We start from the raw sequence: 17,837 nt of genomic DNA, 5'->3' as shown, positions 1-17,837 counted from the left end.
TGACATTTCCTGTTCTTTCAACTCTGCGGCAATCCTGCCAGCTGTGTAGATATGGACCAGAGGAACTGCAGATGCTGGTTTACAACAAAAAAAAGTGTTTAGTTTAGGTTTTGATACACAGCGCGGAAACAGGCCCTTCGGCCCACCGAGTCTGCGCCGACCTGCGATCACCCCGTACAGTAGCACTATCCTACACACACGCCGGGGACAATTTACAATTTTTACCGAAGCCAATTAGCCTACAAACCCGCACGTATTTGGAGTGTGGGAGGAAACCGGAGCACCCGGAGAAAACCCACGCGGGTCACGGGGAGAACGTGCAAACTCCCGTACTGACAGCACCTGTAGTCGGGATCGAACCCGGGTCTCTGACGCTGTGAGGCAGCAACTCTACCACTGCGATGCTCCACACTGGAGTACTGGAATAAATCAGTGGGTCAGTCAACCTCTGTGGAGATCATGGAAAGGTGGGGAGAAAGATCATGTGGTAGTGGGGAGAAAGCTGGAAAAGAGAGATGGTGGTGGGCAGTGGGGGGGGGGGGGATAAAACCTGACAAGCTACCCATGATAGACACAAAAAGCTGGAGTAACTCAGCGGGACAGGCAGCATCTCTGGAGAGAAGGAGTGGGTGACGTTTCGGGTCGACACCATTTTTCAGACTGAGAGTCAGGTAGGGTTGCCAACTGTCCCGTATTAGCCGGGACATACCGTATCTTGGGCTAAATTGGTTTGTCCCGTACGGGACCGCCCTTGTCTCGTATTAGGCTCGGGAGCCACTGTAGGCCCGGACACTGTAGGCCCGGGGGCTGCTGTAGGCCTGGACAGTGTAGGCCTGGACACTATAGGCCCGGACACTGTAGCTTGGGGGCTTATATAGTCCCGGACAGTGTAGGTCCGGACAGTGTAGGCCCGGACACTGTAGGCCTGGACACTGTGGGCTCGGACACTGTAGGCCTGGACACTGTAGCCTGGGGGCCTCTGTAGTCCCGGACAGTGTAGGTCCGGACAGTGTAGGCCCAGACAGTGTAGGCCCGGACAGTGTAGGTCCGGACAGTGTAGGCCCGGACAGTGTAGGTCCGAACAGTGTAGGCCCGGACAGTAGGCCCGGACAGTGTAGGTCCGGAGGCCCGGGCGCCGCCTAACGGAGGTTGCGTAGCAACCCGCCTCCCGGCCCGGGCGGCCACCATTGGTGAAGCGGGAGCACGTGGCCACTGGCTGGGTGAGGTCACGTGGGGCGCGGGGGGGGGGGGGCGGTGACGTTACCTTTTCCCTTATTTGGGATGTTGGAGAGAGGGAGACAAAGATATGGAAGAGTAAGGTACGATATCACCGATCAAAGGGGACGATGAGCAAGGAAATGTAGAATGGTACATTGTTAGTTGAGGCGAAGGTGTCAACGAGGCATACTGTCAGTAATATTTAATCAGGAGGACAGTGAAACTATCCGTGTTCTTCACAGATGCTGCCTGACCCATTGTGTTCCTCCAGCACTTTGTGTTTTGCTCCAGATTCCAGCACCTGCAGTTCTTTTTTGCCTACGCACAGGTTGTCTGGTTTGAATTTTGAACTTGAAACTGCGTGTAAAAGTGTAGGAAGGAACTGCAGATGCTGGTTTTCACCGAAGATGGTCACGAAATGCTGGAGTAACTCAGCGGGACAGGCAGCATCTCTGGAGAGAAGGAATGGGTGACGTTTCGGGACGAAAGAAGGGTCTCGACCCGCAATGTCACCCATTCCTTCCCTCCAGAGATGCTGCCTGTCCCGCTGAGTTACTCCAGCGTTTTGTGTCCTAATAGGTCACAGTGGCGCAGCGGTAGAGTTGCTGCCTTACAGCGAATGCAGCGCCGGAGACTCGGGTTCGATCCCGACCGCGGGTGCTGTCTGTACGGAGTTTGCACGTTCTCCCCGTGACCTGCGTGGGTTTTCTCCGAGATCTTCAGTTTCTTCCCGCACTCCAAAGACGTACAGGTTTATAGGTTAATTGGCTTGGTATAAATGTAAAAAATGTCCCCAGTGTGTGTAGGACAGTGTTAGTGTGCGGGGATCGCTGGTCGGCGCGGACCCGGTGGGCCGAAAGGGCCTGTTTCCGCGCTGCGTCTCGAAACTAAACTAAACTAAACAAAAATTAAGGAAGACACAAAATGCTGGAGTAACTCAGCGGGTCAGGCAGCATCTCTGGAGAGAAGGAATGTGTTCTCTTTCTCATCTTCCTTTCATTCCTTCTCTCCCGAGGTGATGCCTGACCCGCTGAGTTACTCCAGCATTTTGTGCTTACCTTCAATTTAAACCAGCATCTGCAGTTTTTTTTCCTAAACTAAAACTGAACTGTGTGTTAAAGTTAGTCTTTAAAGTTCTGCTCTGTACAAAAAAATGTTTCAATTCGAGCCAAATTGGTTTCTGGTCTCATATCTTCTGCAGATAATTTCAGTGACAAACAAACACACACAAAATAAAACGTTGTCGGCTAAATGACATAATTGGGGTATTTTTACACACACCATCCAACTAATTGTCCAAATCAAGCGTTTTCACCGGATTATCACTCAGATGGAGAGGGGCTGAAATGATTGGGAAACATTTGCAAGGCATGGCAAGATAGCTTTTGTTGTGTTTTTGATTAATTATTGTGTATGTAATACATGTCGTTGGCACTCGATTGTCTTTGTGGATCCGCCCTCTGATGTGTTCTCAGGGGGCAAATAGATTTCTTGTTTACTAAGTGTACGGGATTATTAATCAGATAGCTGAAAATCAGACATCAGAGATGATTAACCCTGAGGGGAAGGGTGTAATTAGAATTGGCATTACAGAGACATCAGCATCTCAGGCTAGACGCAGGAATAATGTTCCCCATGCTGGGGGAGTCTAGAATAGGGGTTGCCAACTTTTAAACTCCCAAATAAGGGACAAAATGGTGACGTCGCCACCCCGCGCCCCACGTGACCTCACCCAGCCAGCGGCCACGTGCTCCCGCTCCACCAATGGCGGCCGCCCGGGCCGGGAGGTGGATTGCTACGCAACCTGCGCACTCGGCCCCGCTCCCCGAGCACACTCCTTTAGCCTACAGCGTCCAGGCTCACTGCGGCCCTCCGGGATTACAGTGTCCGGGCCCACAGTGTCCGGGCCTACAGTGTCCGGGCCTACAGTGTCCGGACCTACAGTGTCCGGGCCTACAGTGTCCGGACCTACAGTGTCCGAGCCTACAGTGTCCGGGCCTACAGTGTCCGGGCCTACAGTGTCCGGACCTACAGTGTCCGGGCCTACAGTGTCCGGACCTACACTGTCCGGGCCTGCAGTGTCCGGGCCTACAGTGTCCGGGCCTACAGTGTCCGGGCCTACAGTGTCCGGGCCTACAGTGTCCGGGCCTACAGTGTCCGGACCTACACTGTCCGGGCCTACAGTGTCCGGGCCTACAGTGTCCGGGCCTACAGTATCCAGGCCTACAGTGCCCCCCAGGCCTAACACGGGACAAGGACGGTCCCATAGGGGACAAATAAATGAAGGATGAGAGGGGATCTTATAGAAACGTATAAAATTGTAACTGGACAAGCTTGGTGCGGGATGCCCCAGCTAATATGGGACAGTTGGCAACCGTAGTCTAGAACCAGGGGTCACAGTTTAAGAATAAGGGGGAGGCCATTTAGGACTGAGATGAGGAAAACCTTTTTCACCCAGAGAGTTGTGAATCTGTGGAATTCTCTGCCACAGAAGGCTGTGGATGCCAATTCACTGGATGTTTTCAAGAGGGAGTTAGATTTAGCTCTTAAGGGCTCACGGAATCAAGGGATATGGGGAGAACGCAGGAACGGGTACTGATTTTGGACAATCAGCCATGATCGCATTGAATGGCGGTGCTGGCTCGAAGGGCCGAATGGCCTCCTCCTTCCCCAGTTTTCTATGTTTCTATATTTCTAATTCAATGGGTTTTTTTTATCTTCAAAATGGCTGCCTTCTAATGATGAGACACCCTGGTGATTTTCTTTAATCTTTGGGCGTTTAAGCTTGAAGATCGATTATAATTATTTTTTCTCCACGCCCTCTTCAGCGGTTTGCACAGCAGTCTCCCATTCTTAGTTTTGATGTTTGCAATGAGAGCCTTTATTGCCAAGCCATTTCTGTCAGTTTTAATATGAGATTACATCTGGAGTACTGTGCGCAGTTTTGGTCTCCTAATTTGAGGAAGGACGTCCTTGCTATTGAGGCAGTGCAGCGTAGGTTCACCAGGTTAATCCACGGGATGGCGGGACTGTCGTATGAGGAAAGATTGGAAAGACTAGGCTTGTATTCACTGGAGTTTAGAAGGATGAGAGGGGATCTTATAGAAACCGTATAAAATTATAAAAGGACTGGGCAAGCTGGATGCAGGTAAAATCTTCCCAATGTTGGGGGAATCCAGAACCAGGGGCCGCACAGTCTAAGAATAAAGGGGAGCCCATTTAAAACTGAGGTGAGAAGAAACTTTTTCACCCAGAATTTGTGGAATTCACTGCCACAGAGGGCAGTGGAGGCCAAATCACTGGATGAATTTAAAAGAGAGTTAGATAGAGCTCCAGGGGCTAGTGGAATCAAGGGATATGGGGAGAAGGCAGGCACGGGATACTGATTGTGGATGATCAGCCATGATCACAATGAATGGCGGTGCTGGCTCGAAGGGCCGAATGGCCTCCTCCTGCACCTATTTTTCCATGTTTCTACCTTTCTATCTCAATGTGTTTTATCTTCAAAATGGCTGCCTTCTAATGGTGAGACACCCTGGTGATTTTATTTAATCTTTGGGCGTTTAAACATGAAGATCGATTATAATATATTTTTTCTCTCTCTGCCCTCCACAGTGGTTCGCACAGCAGTCTCCCAATCTTAGTTTTGATGTTTGCAATGAGAGCCTTTATAGCCAAGCATTTTCCGTCAGTTTTATTATTATTCTTCTGCCGATCAATTTGATGATGAGGGATGACCCCTCAAAGGTGGTCTGGCTTGACAGGAGTTCCGCAGGCAGCATCTTTAATGCACGTTAGAGAATCAGTTCAGTTTATTGTCACGTGTACCGAGGTACAGGGAAAAGCTTTAGTTGCGTGCTACCCAGTCATAGAGTGGAAACAGGTCCTTCGGCCCAACTAGGCAACACCGACCAACTTGCCCCATCTACACTAGTCCCACCTGTCCGCGTTTGGCCCTTATCCCTCCAAACCTGCTGAACTACTGTCTACCACATTGGTGACCCTCGGACTATCTTTGATCGGACTTTCCTGGCTTTACCTTGCTCTAAACGTTATTCCCTTATCATGTATCTGTACAAGAACGTTCCGGAAAGCCAAGGCAGGCACCCACTGTGGGAGAATACAGCTCCTTGAAAATATAACAGGCTTATTTTTATGCCTACGTGGGTGGCATGGTGGCGCAGCGGTAGAGTTGCTGCCTCACAGCACCAGAGTTCCATCCCGACTACGGGTGCTGTCTGTGCGGAGTTTGCACGTTCTCCCCGCGACATGCGTGGGTTTTCTCCGAGATCTCAGGTTTCCTCCCACACTCCGAAGACGTGCGGGTTTGTAAGTTAATCGGCTTGGCATAAATGTAAAAATTGTTCCTGGTGTGTGCAGGATAGTGTCAGTGTGCGGGGATCGCTGGTCGGCGTGGACTCGGTGGGCCGATGGGCTTGGTTTCCGCGTTGTGTCGCAAAACTAAACTAAGTGGCTGAGGGAGGGGGTTGCAATCTGGTGACATTCATTATTTCCTTGTAAGCTGCTGCATTAAGTTTCTGAAACATGATGTAAATTAAAGGCTTCTTGTGTGCTGAATGTTTTCCCCGTTTCCTGCTTCGCAATTTTCTGCTTTGCTTGGTGCTGGGCAGAGAGAATAGCTAATGCCTGTGTTGAACTCTGCTCGATGAGATAAAGTGTCAGTCGTGACAATCTGGTACGTGTTTAGGTTCATGATTGTCCAGGGTTGCCAAGTATCTCACTCCCAAATACGGGACAAGGTGGTGTCACCGCCCCGCGTCCCACGTGACCTCACCCAGCCAGCGGCCACGTGCTCCCGCTCCACCAATGGCGGCCGCCCGGGCAGGGAGGCGGGTTGCTACGCAACCTCCATTAAGCAGCGCCCGGGCCTCCAGGCCTACACTGTCCTGACATACACTGTCCATCCGGACCTACACTGTCTGGACCTACAGCGTCCGGGCCTACAGCGCCACCCTGGGCCTACACTCTACGTACCCACAGTGTCCGGGCCTACAGCGCCACCCCGGGTCTAATACGGGACAAGGGCGGTCCCATAAGGGACAAACCAATTTAGCTCAAAATACGGGATGTCCCGGCTAATACGGAGATGGGGAAGAACTTTTTCACCAGAGAGTTGTGAATCTGTGGAATTCTCTGCCTCAGAAGGCAGTGGAGGCCAATTCTCTGAATTCATTCAAGAGAGAGCTAGATAGAGCTCTTAAGGATAGCGGAGTCAGGGGGTATGGGGAGAAGGCAGGAACGGGGTACTGATTGAGAATGATCAGCCATGATCACATTGAATGGCGGAGCTGGCTCGAAGGGCCGAATGGCCTCCTCCTGCACCTATTGTTTATTGTCTATTCTGCACTGGATCACTGAAACGAAAATGTAATGTTGGGTTGGCATGGATGGGTTGGGCTGATTGGCCTGTTTCACTGCTATCTCACCTGTGCCTGTTCTTCGCCTTCCAGTGCCCACCACGGTCGAGACCACGTCCTTGGGTGTGACCCTCGCCAGGACCACCGCGCCCACTACCACCACCACGCTCGGGGAGAGAGCATTGGCGGCCACCACCCTGGCGGCGGGGGGCAAGGAGGGCAGCCAGGGGCCGCGACCGGGCCCCAGAGATACCGCCACCAGGTCGCCCCCCGTCTCCAGCCTCCTCCCCCTCCCGCAGAGGTTCTGCGAGGCGACGGAAGCCCGGGGCATTGGCTGGCCGCGGAGCCAGAGGGGATCCATGGTGGAGCGGCCATGTCCGAAGGGCACGCGAGGTAAGACCACCAGGGGGGGGTAGAGGTAGCGCCGTGCGACACGGAGACTAGCCCTGCGGCCCATCTTGGTGGGACATGGACCACTTGGTGGAACAAGCCTAGTTTAGTTTAGAGATACAGCACAGAAACAGGCCCTTCGGCCCATCTTGGTGGGACATGGACTACTTGGTGGAATGAACTTAGTTTAGAAATACAGCACAGAAACTGGCCCTTCGGCCCATCTTGGTGGGACATGGACTACTTGGTGAAACAAGCCTAGTTTAGTTTAGAGATACAGCACAGAAACAGGCCCTTCGGCCCATCTTGGTGGGACATGGACTACTTGGTGGAACGAACTTAGTTTAAATTAGAGAAACGTTGCCCATTCCTTTCTCTCCAGACAGAGACGCTGAGTTACTCTAGCATTTTGCATCTCTTTTCCAAGTTTAAATCTTGGACACTGTTTTGTGAAGAGCCTAGAGGATGGTTGACTCCAGCATTGATGTTAATTGGAATCAGCCCCTAATAATTGGCTAAATTGGTGTTCCAGTTCTCCAAGGGATAATCATTATTCACAGTGTGTCAGGCCAAGACTGGGAGACTCCGGAGAATTAGCCAAGGCCGCCAAGTGCCTTATCTGCAACCGATGCAGTCTACGAACTCCTAATGCTGGATTACCTCACGGTGGTGACAGGTCGGTACGGTGGCGCAGCGGTAGAGCTGCCATCTTAACAACGTTTGCAGCGCCGGAGACCCGGGTTCGATCCCGACTACGGGTGCTGTCTGTACGGAGTTTGCACGTTCCTCCCGTGACCTGCGTGGGTTTTCTCCGAGTTTTCCGGTTTCCTCCCACACTCCAAAGATACTCCCAATGTTGGGGGGGGGGGGGGGGGGAACGAAGATCCCACGGGGAAAACGTACAAACTCAGTACGAACAGCACTCAAATGTTTAGACCGTAAAGTTGTATCCTTATTGGTTTGATGTGTTTATGCTTTATTCTTAATTGTTAACTGTGTGTTTGTGTTGTCATTTGTGAGCGGAGCACCAAGGCACATTCCTTGTATTTAGAAGATTGAGGGGGGATCTTATAGAAACTTACAAAATTCTTAAGGGGTTGGACAGGCTAGATGCAGGAAGATTGTTCCCGATGTTGGGGAAGTCCAGAACAAGGGGTCACAGTTTAAGGATAAGGGGGAAGTCTTTTAGGACCGAGATGAGAAAGTTTTTTTTCACACAGAGAGTGGTGAATCTGTGGGATTCTCTGCCACAGCAGGTAGTTGAGGCCAGTTTATTGGCTATATTTAAGAGGGAGTTGGATGTGGCCCTTGTGGCTAAAGGGATCAGGGGGTACGGAGAGAAGGCAGGTACAGGATACTGAGTTGGATGATCAGCCATGATCATATTGAATGGCGGTGCAGGCGTGAAGGGCCGAATGGCCTACTCCTGCACCTATTTTCTATGTATGTGCACATACTTGGCCAATAAACTCATTCACCCGTAGTCGGGATGGAACCCGGGTCTCCGGCGCTGCATTCGCTGTGAGGCAGCAACGTTACCGCTGCGCCACCGTTCCCGCCATGTTGCTCTCCGCTGCGCAGAGAGACCTGTCTGAGGCTCATCTTACTCCATGTTGTGTTTGCAGGCACGGTGACCTTCCTGTGCGTGGTGACCACGGGCGTCTGGAACACGAGGGGCCCAGACCTCAGCAACTGCACCTCCCACTGGGTGAACCAAGTGGCGCAGAAGGTTGGTTTTTGCGCGCGGCTAACTTGCCAACCGGCGCGGATGGCGGCAACCCGGTCGGGATCGAACCCGGGACTCCGGCGCCGGGAGGCAGCGACTCCCTACCCCTCCCTACCCCTCCCCACTATTGATCAGGGGCCATAGACCTCAATCGTGTAACACAGTAGCTGAACAACTACATTTAGTTAAATAAAGGAAGCTCGGATCAATCATGGCGACCGTTTAGGTTTAGAGATACAGCGCGGAAACAGGCCCTTCGGCCCACCGGGTCCACGCCGCCCAGCGTTCCCCACACATTAACACCATCCTACACACACCAGGGACGATTTTTATATTTACCAAGCCAATTAACCTGCATACCTGCACGTCTTTGGAGTGTGGGAGGAAACCAAAGATCTCGGAGAAAACTCACGCAGGTCACGGGGAGAACGTACAAACTCCGTACAGACAGCGCCCGTAGTCGGGATGGAACCCGGGTCTCCTGCGCTGCATTCGCTGTAAGGCGGCAACTCTACCGCTGCGCCACCGTGAACCGCCATTAAAGTTCGGAAAAAATCATCTCCAGCGAATGAAACCTGTTGCCTTTATCGAGTACAGTCTGTAAGTGAGGCCTCCATTATCAGATAGCACAGGTTTGTAGTAAAGGATGAAAGGATTGGAGGGGATCTGAGAAAGATATATGGGGCGGCACGGTGGCGCAGCGGTAGAGTCACTGCCTCACAGCGCCGGAGACTCCGGTTCGATCCTGACCGCGGGCGCTGTCTGTGTGGAGTGTGCACGTTCTGCCCGTGACCCGCGTGAGTTTCCTCCTGTTGCTCCGGCTTCCTCCCACACTCCAAAGGTCTGGATTGAGTGAATGAGGAGAGGATAGAGGAGGGAGAGGCACTGGGCCTGAAACTTGCTGGAGTTCATCGGCTTTGGTAAAGAAAAATTGTAAAGTGTCTCTGGTGCGTTGGATAGATTAAGCTTTGAAAGGGTTCAGAAAAGATTTACGAGGATGTTGCCAGGACGAGAGGGTGTGAGCTACAGGGAATGGTTGAATAGGTTGGGTCTCTATTCCATGGAGCACAGGAGGATGAGGGGAGATCTTACAGAGGTGTACAAAATCATGAGAGGAATAGATCGGGTAGACGCACAGAGTCTCTTGCCCAGAGTAGGTGAAGCAAGGACCAGAGGACATAGGTTCAAGGTGAAGGGGAAAAGATTTAATAGGAATCCGAGGGGTAACTTTTTCACACTGAGGGTGGTGGGTGTATGGAACGAGCTGCCAGAGGAGGTAGTTGAGGCTGGGACTATCGCATCGTTTAGGAAACAGTGAGACAGGTTCATGGATTAGGACAGGTTTGGAGGGATATGGACCAAGCGCAGGCAGGTGGGACTAGGGTAGCTGGGACATTGTTGGCCGGTGTGGGCGAGTTGGGCCGAAGGGCCTGTTTCCACACTGTGTCACTCTATGACTCTATCTATGACTCTGTAGTGCTGGTGTACGGGGTGATCGCTGGTCGGCACGGACTCGATGTGCTGTGAGGCAGCTGTTCTACCAGCTGCGCCACTGTGCCGCACATAAACAGGCCCTTCAGCCCCCTGAGTCCACGCCAACCATTACTACTAGCCCTACAACAATCCCGCTTTTTAAATTCTCCCCACATTCCCATCAACTCTCCCCAGATTCCGCCACTCAGCAGCAGGGTGAGGGGTGACACAGAGGCTGCAGTTTGGAAGGATGAGGGGGGACCTCATTGAAAACTTACCGAATAGTGGCTTGGATAGAGTGGAGGTGAAGAGGATGTAGACAATAGACAATAGGTGCATGAGGAGGCCATTCGGCCCTTCGAGCCAGCACCGCTATTCAATGTGATAATAGCAGATCATAAGATAAGATCCCCTCTCATCCTTCTAAATTCCAGTGTATACAAGCCCAGTCGCTCCAGTCTTTCAACATATGACAGTCCCGCCATTCCAGGAATTAACCTAGTAAACCTATGCTGCACGCCCTCAATAGCAAGAATGATGTTTCCACTCATGAGAGAGGCTAGGACCAGAGGCCTCAGCCTCAGAATTAAAGGACGCACCTTTAAGAAGGAGATGAGGAGGAATTATTTAGTCAGAGGGTGATAAATCTGTGGAATTCATTGCCACCAGAAGGCCGTGGAGGCCAAGTCAATGGCAGAAAGAGATAGATTCTTGATTAGTACGGGTGTCAAGGGTTACGGGGAGAAGGCAGGAGGATGGAGTTAGGAGGGAGAGATAGATCAGCCATGATTGAATGGCAGAGTAGACATGAAGGGCCGAATGGCCTAATTCTGCTCTTATCACTTATGAACATAAAAACCATTGGCAGCCAATTCACAGTCTGAGAAGAAATGGACATAATTCGTTGTCAGCGTATTCTGCAACTGGGAATTCAAAGAGTACTTCTCTGGTGGACTCTAATATGCAATTAGCATGTGGGCAAGACAGTTGCTTTCTAAGAGGATTGCAAATAGGATTGCAAATAGAGTTTAATCTCTTTATCGGTGTCTGAGTCAATCTCAAAGTAATATTTTTCAATGTGCAAATATAATTTAGAGATTGGCCAAATATTTTATAGTCGAGTGGAAACAAGAAAATTAGCAGTGGTGATTTTATCGTTGAAGACCTGAGAAAAGAATCATGTGCAGGGAGGAACTGCAGGAGCTGGTTTACACCGAAGATAAGACACAAGATGCTGGAGTAACTCAGCGGGTCAGAAGTTTCGTCACTCTGGCAGTGGATAAATTACACGAGACATTATGGCCACCTGCCTAATATGCTGTTGGTCCTCCGTGTGCAGCCAAAACAGCGCCGACCCACCGAGGCACAGACTCTACAAGACCCCTGAAGGTGTCCTGTGGTACATGGCACCAAAACATTAGCGGCAGATCCTTTAGCAGCACCCAACAAGCCTTGCCGTCTCAGAGATGCTCTGACCCAGTCGTCTGGCCATAACAATTTGGCCGTTGTCAAAGTCGCTCAGGTCTTTAGACATTAGACAATAGGTGCAGGAGGAGGCCATTCGGCCCTTTGAGCCAGCACCGCCATTCAATGTGATCATGGCTGATCATTCTCAATCAGTACCCCGTTCCTGCCTTCTCCCCACACCCCCTGACTCCGCTATCCTTAAGAGCTCTATCTAGCTCTCTCTTGAATGCATTCAGAGAATTGGCCTCCACTGCCTTCTGAGGCAGAGAATTCCACAGATTCACAACTCTCTGACTGAAAAAGTTTTTCCTCATCTCAGTTCTAAATGGCCTACCCCTTATTCTTAAACTGTGGCCCCTGGTTCTGGACTCCCCCAACATTGGGAACATGTTTCCTGCCTCTAATGTGTCCAACCCCTTAATAATCTTATACGTTTCGATAAGATCTCCTCTCAACCTTCTAATTTCCAGTGTATACAAGCCTAGTCGCTCCAGTCTTTCAACATATGACAGTCCCGCCATTCCAGGAATTTACTCCTGCCCATTTCTCCTGCATCCAACACGTCAACTTCAAGAACTGACTGTTCGCTTGCTGCCTAATATATCCCACCCCTTGACAGGTGCCATTGCAACAAGATAATCAATGTTATTCACTTCGCCTGTCAGTGGTCATAATGTTTTGGCAGAAGACATTGTGCAGGCGTAGTCTATGCCATAATGTTCCAACCTCAGATCTCTCCCAATGTCTAACAGTACTGTGAGGAAAAAGACATTTCGGTCTGACGAAGGGTCTCAACCTGAAACGTCACCTATTCCTTCACTCCAGAGATGCTGCCTGAGGCTCTATGAGAAGAATCAGAATCAGAATCAGAATAGCCTTTATTGTCATCCAAAAAAAAACATGTCTTTTGGACAATATTCCGTCACCCACAGTCCAACAATAAGAGCAATAAAAATGAGCAATAACACACACAATCACAAACCAACACAAAACACAAACAGAAACATCCACCACAGTGAGTCTCCTCCAGTCACCTCCTCACTGTGATGTAAGGCCAGAATGTCTGCACTCTTCCCCTGCCGTCTTCCCCCGCGGTCAGGCTGTTGTAGTTGCCACGTTCCAGGCCGCGCAGGACGGTGAAAGCTCCGCAGCGGGCCGACCCAAGCCCCGCGATCCGGGGCGGGCGAACACGCTGCCGCTGCCGGAGCTCCCGATGTCGGCCCCCACCCAGGGCAGGGGTTGCGAGCTTCCGACGTCCACGCGGCCCGCGGCAGGCGCTGGTCAGGCCGCATTTGGAGCATTGTGAGCAGTTTTGGGCCCCATATCTGAGGAAGGATGTGCTGGCTCTGGAGAGGATGGGTCCAGAGGAGGTTTACGAGAACGATCCCAGGGATGAGTGATTACATCTTACAATCAGAATGATTGCAATCGAGTCATTTACAGTGTACAAATACATGATAAGGGAATAACGTTGGGTGCAAGGTGAAGACAGCAAATTCCGATCATGGAAAGTCCGAGGGTCACCACAAAGGTACATGGTGGTTCTCTGTAGTTTAGTTTATTTTAGTGATACAGCCCGTAAACAGGCCCTTCGGCCCACCGGATCCGCGCCGACCAGCGATCCCCGCACACTAACACCATCCTACACACACCAGGGACAATTTTACATTTATATCAAGCCAATTAAAACCTACAAACCTGCCACTTCTTTGGAGTGTGGGAGGAAACCGAAGATCTCGGAAAAAAACCCACGCAGGTCACGGGGAGAACGTACAAACTCCGTACAGACAGCACCCGTAGTCGGGATGGAACCCGGGTCACCGGCGCTGTAAGGCAGCAACTCTACCGCTGCGCCACCGTGACCGCCCAGTGGACTTCACCCACTGCAACCCCAAAGTCCAACCAACGTTTTTCACTGTACCTCGGTACAGGTGACAATAAACTAAACTCACCTCAACTCAAACCGCACTCCAGCTCCCACTGATCACCCGCCCCCCGGGCAGTATCCCACCTACACGGCAGAACATCTCCCGTCAGACAAAAGGCCAGCAGCACAATCAAGGACCAGTCTCACCCCGGCCACTCCCTCTTCTCCCCTCTCCCATCGGGCAAAAGGTACAGAAGTGTGAAAACGCACACCTTCAGATTCAGGGACAGTTTCTTCCCAGCTGTTATCAGGCAACTGAACCATCCTATCACAACCAGAGAGCAGTGCTGAACTACTATCTACCTCATTGGTGACCCTCGGACTATCCTTGATTGGACTTCGCTGGCTTTACCTTGCACTAAACGTTATCCCCTTATCATCATGTATCTGTACACAGTGGACGGCTCGATTGTAATCATGTATTGTCTTTCTGCTGACTGGTTAGCACGCAACAAAAGCTTTTCACTGTACCTCGGTACACGTGACAATAAACTAAACTGAAACTGAACTGGTCTGTTCTGTAGCTTTAACAAGGTCTGAAGAAGGGTCTCGACCCGAGACGTCACCCATTCCTTCTCTCCAGAGATGATGCCTGTCCCGCTGAGTTACTCCAGCTTTTAGTGTCTATCAACTGAACTCGTTAGTCAGAGGGCGGTGAATCTGTGGAATTCTTTGCCACAGAAGGCTGTGGAGGCCAAGTCAGTGGATATATTTAAGGCAGAGATAGATAGATTCTTGATTAGTGCGGGTGTCAGCGGTTATGGGGAGAAGGCAGGAGAATGGGGTTAGGAGGGAGAGATAGATCAGCCATGATTGAATGGCGGAGTAGACTTGATGGGCCGAATGGCCTGGGTCTTCTTCTATCATGTATGGCCTTACGACTATAACTGAAGTCTTTTTAGTTTATTTTTAGTTTAAGAGACACAGCGCGGAAACAGGCCCTTCGGCCCACCGGGTCCGCGCCGACCAGCGATCCCCGCACATTAACACTATCCTACACCCACATTTACACCAAGCCAATTGACCTACAAACCTGCACGTCTTTGGAGTGCGGGAGGAAACCGAAGATCTCGGAGAAAACCCACGCAGGTCACGGGGAGAACGTGCAAACTCCGTACAGACGGCGCCCGTGGTCGGGATGGAACCCGGGTCTCCGGCGCTGCATTAGCTGTAAGGCGGCAACTCCGCCGCTGTGCCACCATGACCGCCTGTCAGGTATGACCTTGTGACTATCACTGGAGTTGCTGAGGGGAGACAGTGGTGTGCGTTCACAGATCAGGAGCGGGGAGAATGCTGCCAATCTGGCAAACGAGCTGGCCAAGCACACCAAAGGGCCCATCTACGCGGGAGACGTGAGTTCGTCCGTGCGCCTGATGGAGCAGCTGGTCGACATTCTGGACGCCCAGCTTCAAGAGTTGCGTCCGAGCGAGAAAGATTCCGTGGGCCGCAGCTTTAACAAGGTAAGGCCGCAGGGCCGGGGGGGGGCGGGGGGGGGGGGGCGGGTGGGATGGAGGGAGGATCACAGCCCGGAGAGGAGCGGAGCCTGAGACCCCAGAGACTGCAGACGACAGAATCCCGAGCTAAAGACAAAAAGAGCTGGAAGAACCCAGCTGGTCAGGCAGCATCTGTGGAAGGCAAAAGACAAACCCTCGTCTCCTCCCGCCTCACTAACTACCTGTGTTCTCTTTTGTTTTCTCTCCCCACCCTCTCTTTATCTGTCCCTCCCCCTCTCTCTCCCTCCCTCTCTCTCTCTCCCCCTCTCTCTCTCCCCCTCTCTCTTTCTCTCACCCCCTCTCTCCCTCATTCTCCCTTCCTCCTCCAAACCTTACTCTCTCTCTCCCCCTCTCTCTCTCTCTCTTTTTCTCACCCCCTCTCTCCCTCATTCTCCCTCACTCCTCCAAACCTCCTCCTTTCTCTCTCACTCTCTCTTCCCCATCTCTCTCTCTCTCTCTCCCCCTCTCTTTTCCCAACCACACACCCTCTCTGTCTTGCTCTCCCCTTCTCCCTCTCCCCAAATCCCACCCCCTCTCTCCCTCTCTCTCTCTCTCTCTCTCTGAAAAGCTCCAGAAAAGAGACAAGACCTGCAGAGTGTACATTAAGGTAGCTCTCACACCGTCACCCACTTGCTGTTGTTGGTATACCCCCTGCATCCAGTCTGTCACTTGCTTTGTAAACGTGCTGCACTGTGCTCCCCTCTCTCTCTTCCCCCCTCTCTCTCACCCGCTCCCTCCCTCCCTCCCTCACTCCCCCTCCCTTTCCCCCTCCCTCTCCCTCCCTCCCTCTCCCTCTCACTCCCTCTCTCCCTCCCTCTCACTCTTCCTCTCCCTCTCTCTCACTCCCTCTCACTCTCCCTCCCTCCCTCCCTCTCTCCCTCCCCCCAGCTTTCCCTCTCTCCCTCCCTCTCTCTACCACCCTCTCACCCTCCCCTCCCTCTCCCTCTCTCTCCCTCCCCCCAGCTTTCTCCCTCTCCCTCCCTCCCTCTCTCCCTCCCCCTCCCTCTCCCTCTCTCTCCCTCTCACCATCCCTCCCTCCCCCCTTTCCCTCTCTCACCCTTCCCTCCCTCTCACTCTTCCTCTCCCCTCCCTTTCTCCCTCTCCCTCCCTCTGTACCTCCCTCCCCTCCCTCTCCCCCTCTCCCTCCACACCTCCACCACCCTCTCCAGCTTGCTCCACGACCCATGCTTGCCACGTAATTATCATCCCTACATTTTCCACACATGGGCCAAACCTTCCAAAATCTGTCAGACATTTCATTTCTGTTTTTGCTGGCTGTGTGTTTAGTTTATTGTCACGTGTGTTGAGGTGCGGTGGAAAGCTTTCTCGTTGTGTACTATCCAGACAACGTGGTTACAATCGAGCCGTCCACAGTGTACGGACACTGGATAAAGGGAAGACCCTTTAGGGCAAGGCAAAGTCTGATCAAGGATAGTCCGAGGGTCACCAATGAGGTAGATAGTAGTTCAGCACTGCTCTCTGGTTGTGGTGGGATGGTTCAGTTGCCTGATAACAGCTGGGAAGAAACTGTCCCTGAATCTGGAGGTGTGCGTTTTCACACTTCTGTACCTCTTGCCCGATGGGAGAGGGAGAAGAGGGAGTGGCCGGGGTGAGACTGGTCCTTGATTGTGCTGCTGGCCTTGCCGAGGCAGCGTGAGGTGTAGATGGAGTCAGTGGGAGGGAGGTTGGTTTGTTTGTGCGTGACGGTCTGGGCTGCTGGCCTTGCCGAGGCAGCGTGAGGATAGTCCGAGGGTCTTCAATGAGGTAGATGATCGGTCAGGACCTCACTCTGGACATATTGTGTTATTCCATTCCATCCACATTAATGTTTTTTCTAAACAACAGTCATTCAGAAGACAGGAAATAAAACCGATTGCCTTATCGTGGCTTAGCTGGTTGAGCTACTGCTTCACAACGCTGTTGACCCGGCTTCGATCCTGACCTTGGGTGCTGTCAGAAGGTCATACGTTCATCAGTGATAGTAGCAGAATTAGGCCATTCGGCCCATCGAGTCCACTCCGCCATTCAATCATGGCTGATCTATCTCTCCCTCCTAACCCCATTCTCCTGCCTTCTCCCCACAACCCCTGACACCCGCACTGATCAAGAATCTATCTCCGCCTTAAAAATATCCACTGACTTGGCCCCCACAACCTTCTGCAGTTGTGTAGTGTTTGCACCTTCTCCCTCTGACCTGCGTGGGTTTTCTCCAGCGCTGCATTCGCTGTAAGGCAGCAACTCTACCGCTGCGCCACCGTGCCTCAAAGACGTAAAGATTTGTAGGTTAATAGGCCCTCTGTAAATACCATCTACCTCATCGATGAACCTCGGACTGTCTTTGAGCGGACTTTACAGCAGACAATGAAGAAAGCTAATGGCTTGTTGGCCTTTATAATGAGAGGATTTGAGTATAGGAGCTAAGAGGTCCTTCTGCAGTTGAACAGAGAACACACCTGGAGTACTGTGTGCAGATTTGGTCTCCTAATTTGAGGAAGGACATCCTTGCTATTGAGCAGCGTAGGTTCACCAGGTTAATTCCCGGGATGGCGGGACTGACATATGATGAAAGAATGGAGCGACTGGGCTTGTATTCACTGGAATTTAGAAGGATGAGAGGGGATCTTATCGAAACATATAAGATTATTAAGGGATTGGACAGGCTGGATGCAGGAAACATGTTCCCAATGTTGGGGGAGTCCAGAACCAGGGGCCACAGTTTAAGAATAAGGGGTAGGCCATTTAGGACTGAGATGAGGAAATGTTTT

At 51.8% G+C, this 17,837-nt stretch overlaps 1 protein-coding gene across 13 annotated transcripts in view; it reads left to right on the top strand.

The window, feature by feature from the left end:
- adgrl2a (adhesion G protein-coupled receptor L2a) overlaps positions 1-17,837 on the top strand; it is a 325,186-nt gene that overhangs the window by 220,139 nt on the left and 87,210 nt on the right. For 11 of the 13 annotated variants that reach the window (XM_078408143.1, XM_078408138.1, XM_078408142.1 and 8 more), the window contains 4 exons: positions 6,690-6,989; positions 8,612-8,715; positions 14,854-15,039; positions 15,641-15,679. In XM_078408143.1, coding sequence (XP_078264269.1) covers positions 6,690-6,989; positions 8,612-8,715; positions 14,854-15,039; positions 15,641-15,679 — 629 coding nt within the window. The remainder of the gene's footprint in view (positions 1-6,689; positions 6,990-8,611; positions 8,716-14,853; positions 15,040-15,640; positions 15,680-17,837) is intronic. The other 2 variants (XM_078408131.1, XM_078408134.1) reach the window with 2 other exon arrangements.

The sequence above is a fragment of the Rhinoraja longicauda genome, chromosome 11 (assembly GCF_053455715.1).
Source record: "Rhinoraja longicauda isolate Sanriku21f chromosome 11, sRhiLon1.1, whole genome shotgun sequence".
In the NCBI taxonomy this organism is placed as follows: domain Eukaryota; kingdom Metazoa; phylum Chordata; class Chondrichthyes; order Rajiformes; family Arhynchobatidae; genus Rhinoraja; species Rhinoraja longicauda.
This window is presented reverse-complemented; position numbering and strand designations above follow the sequence as displayed.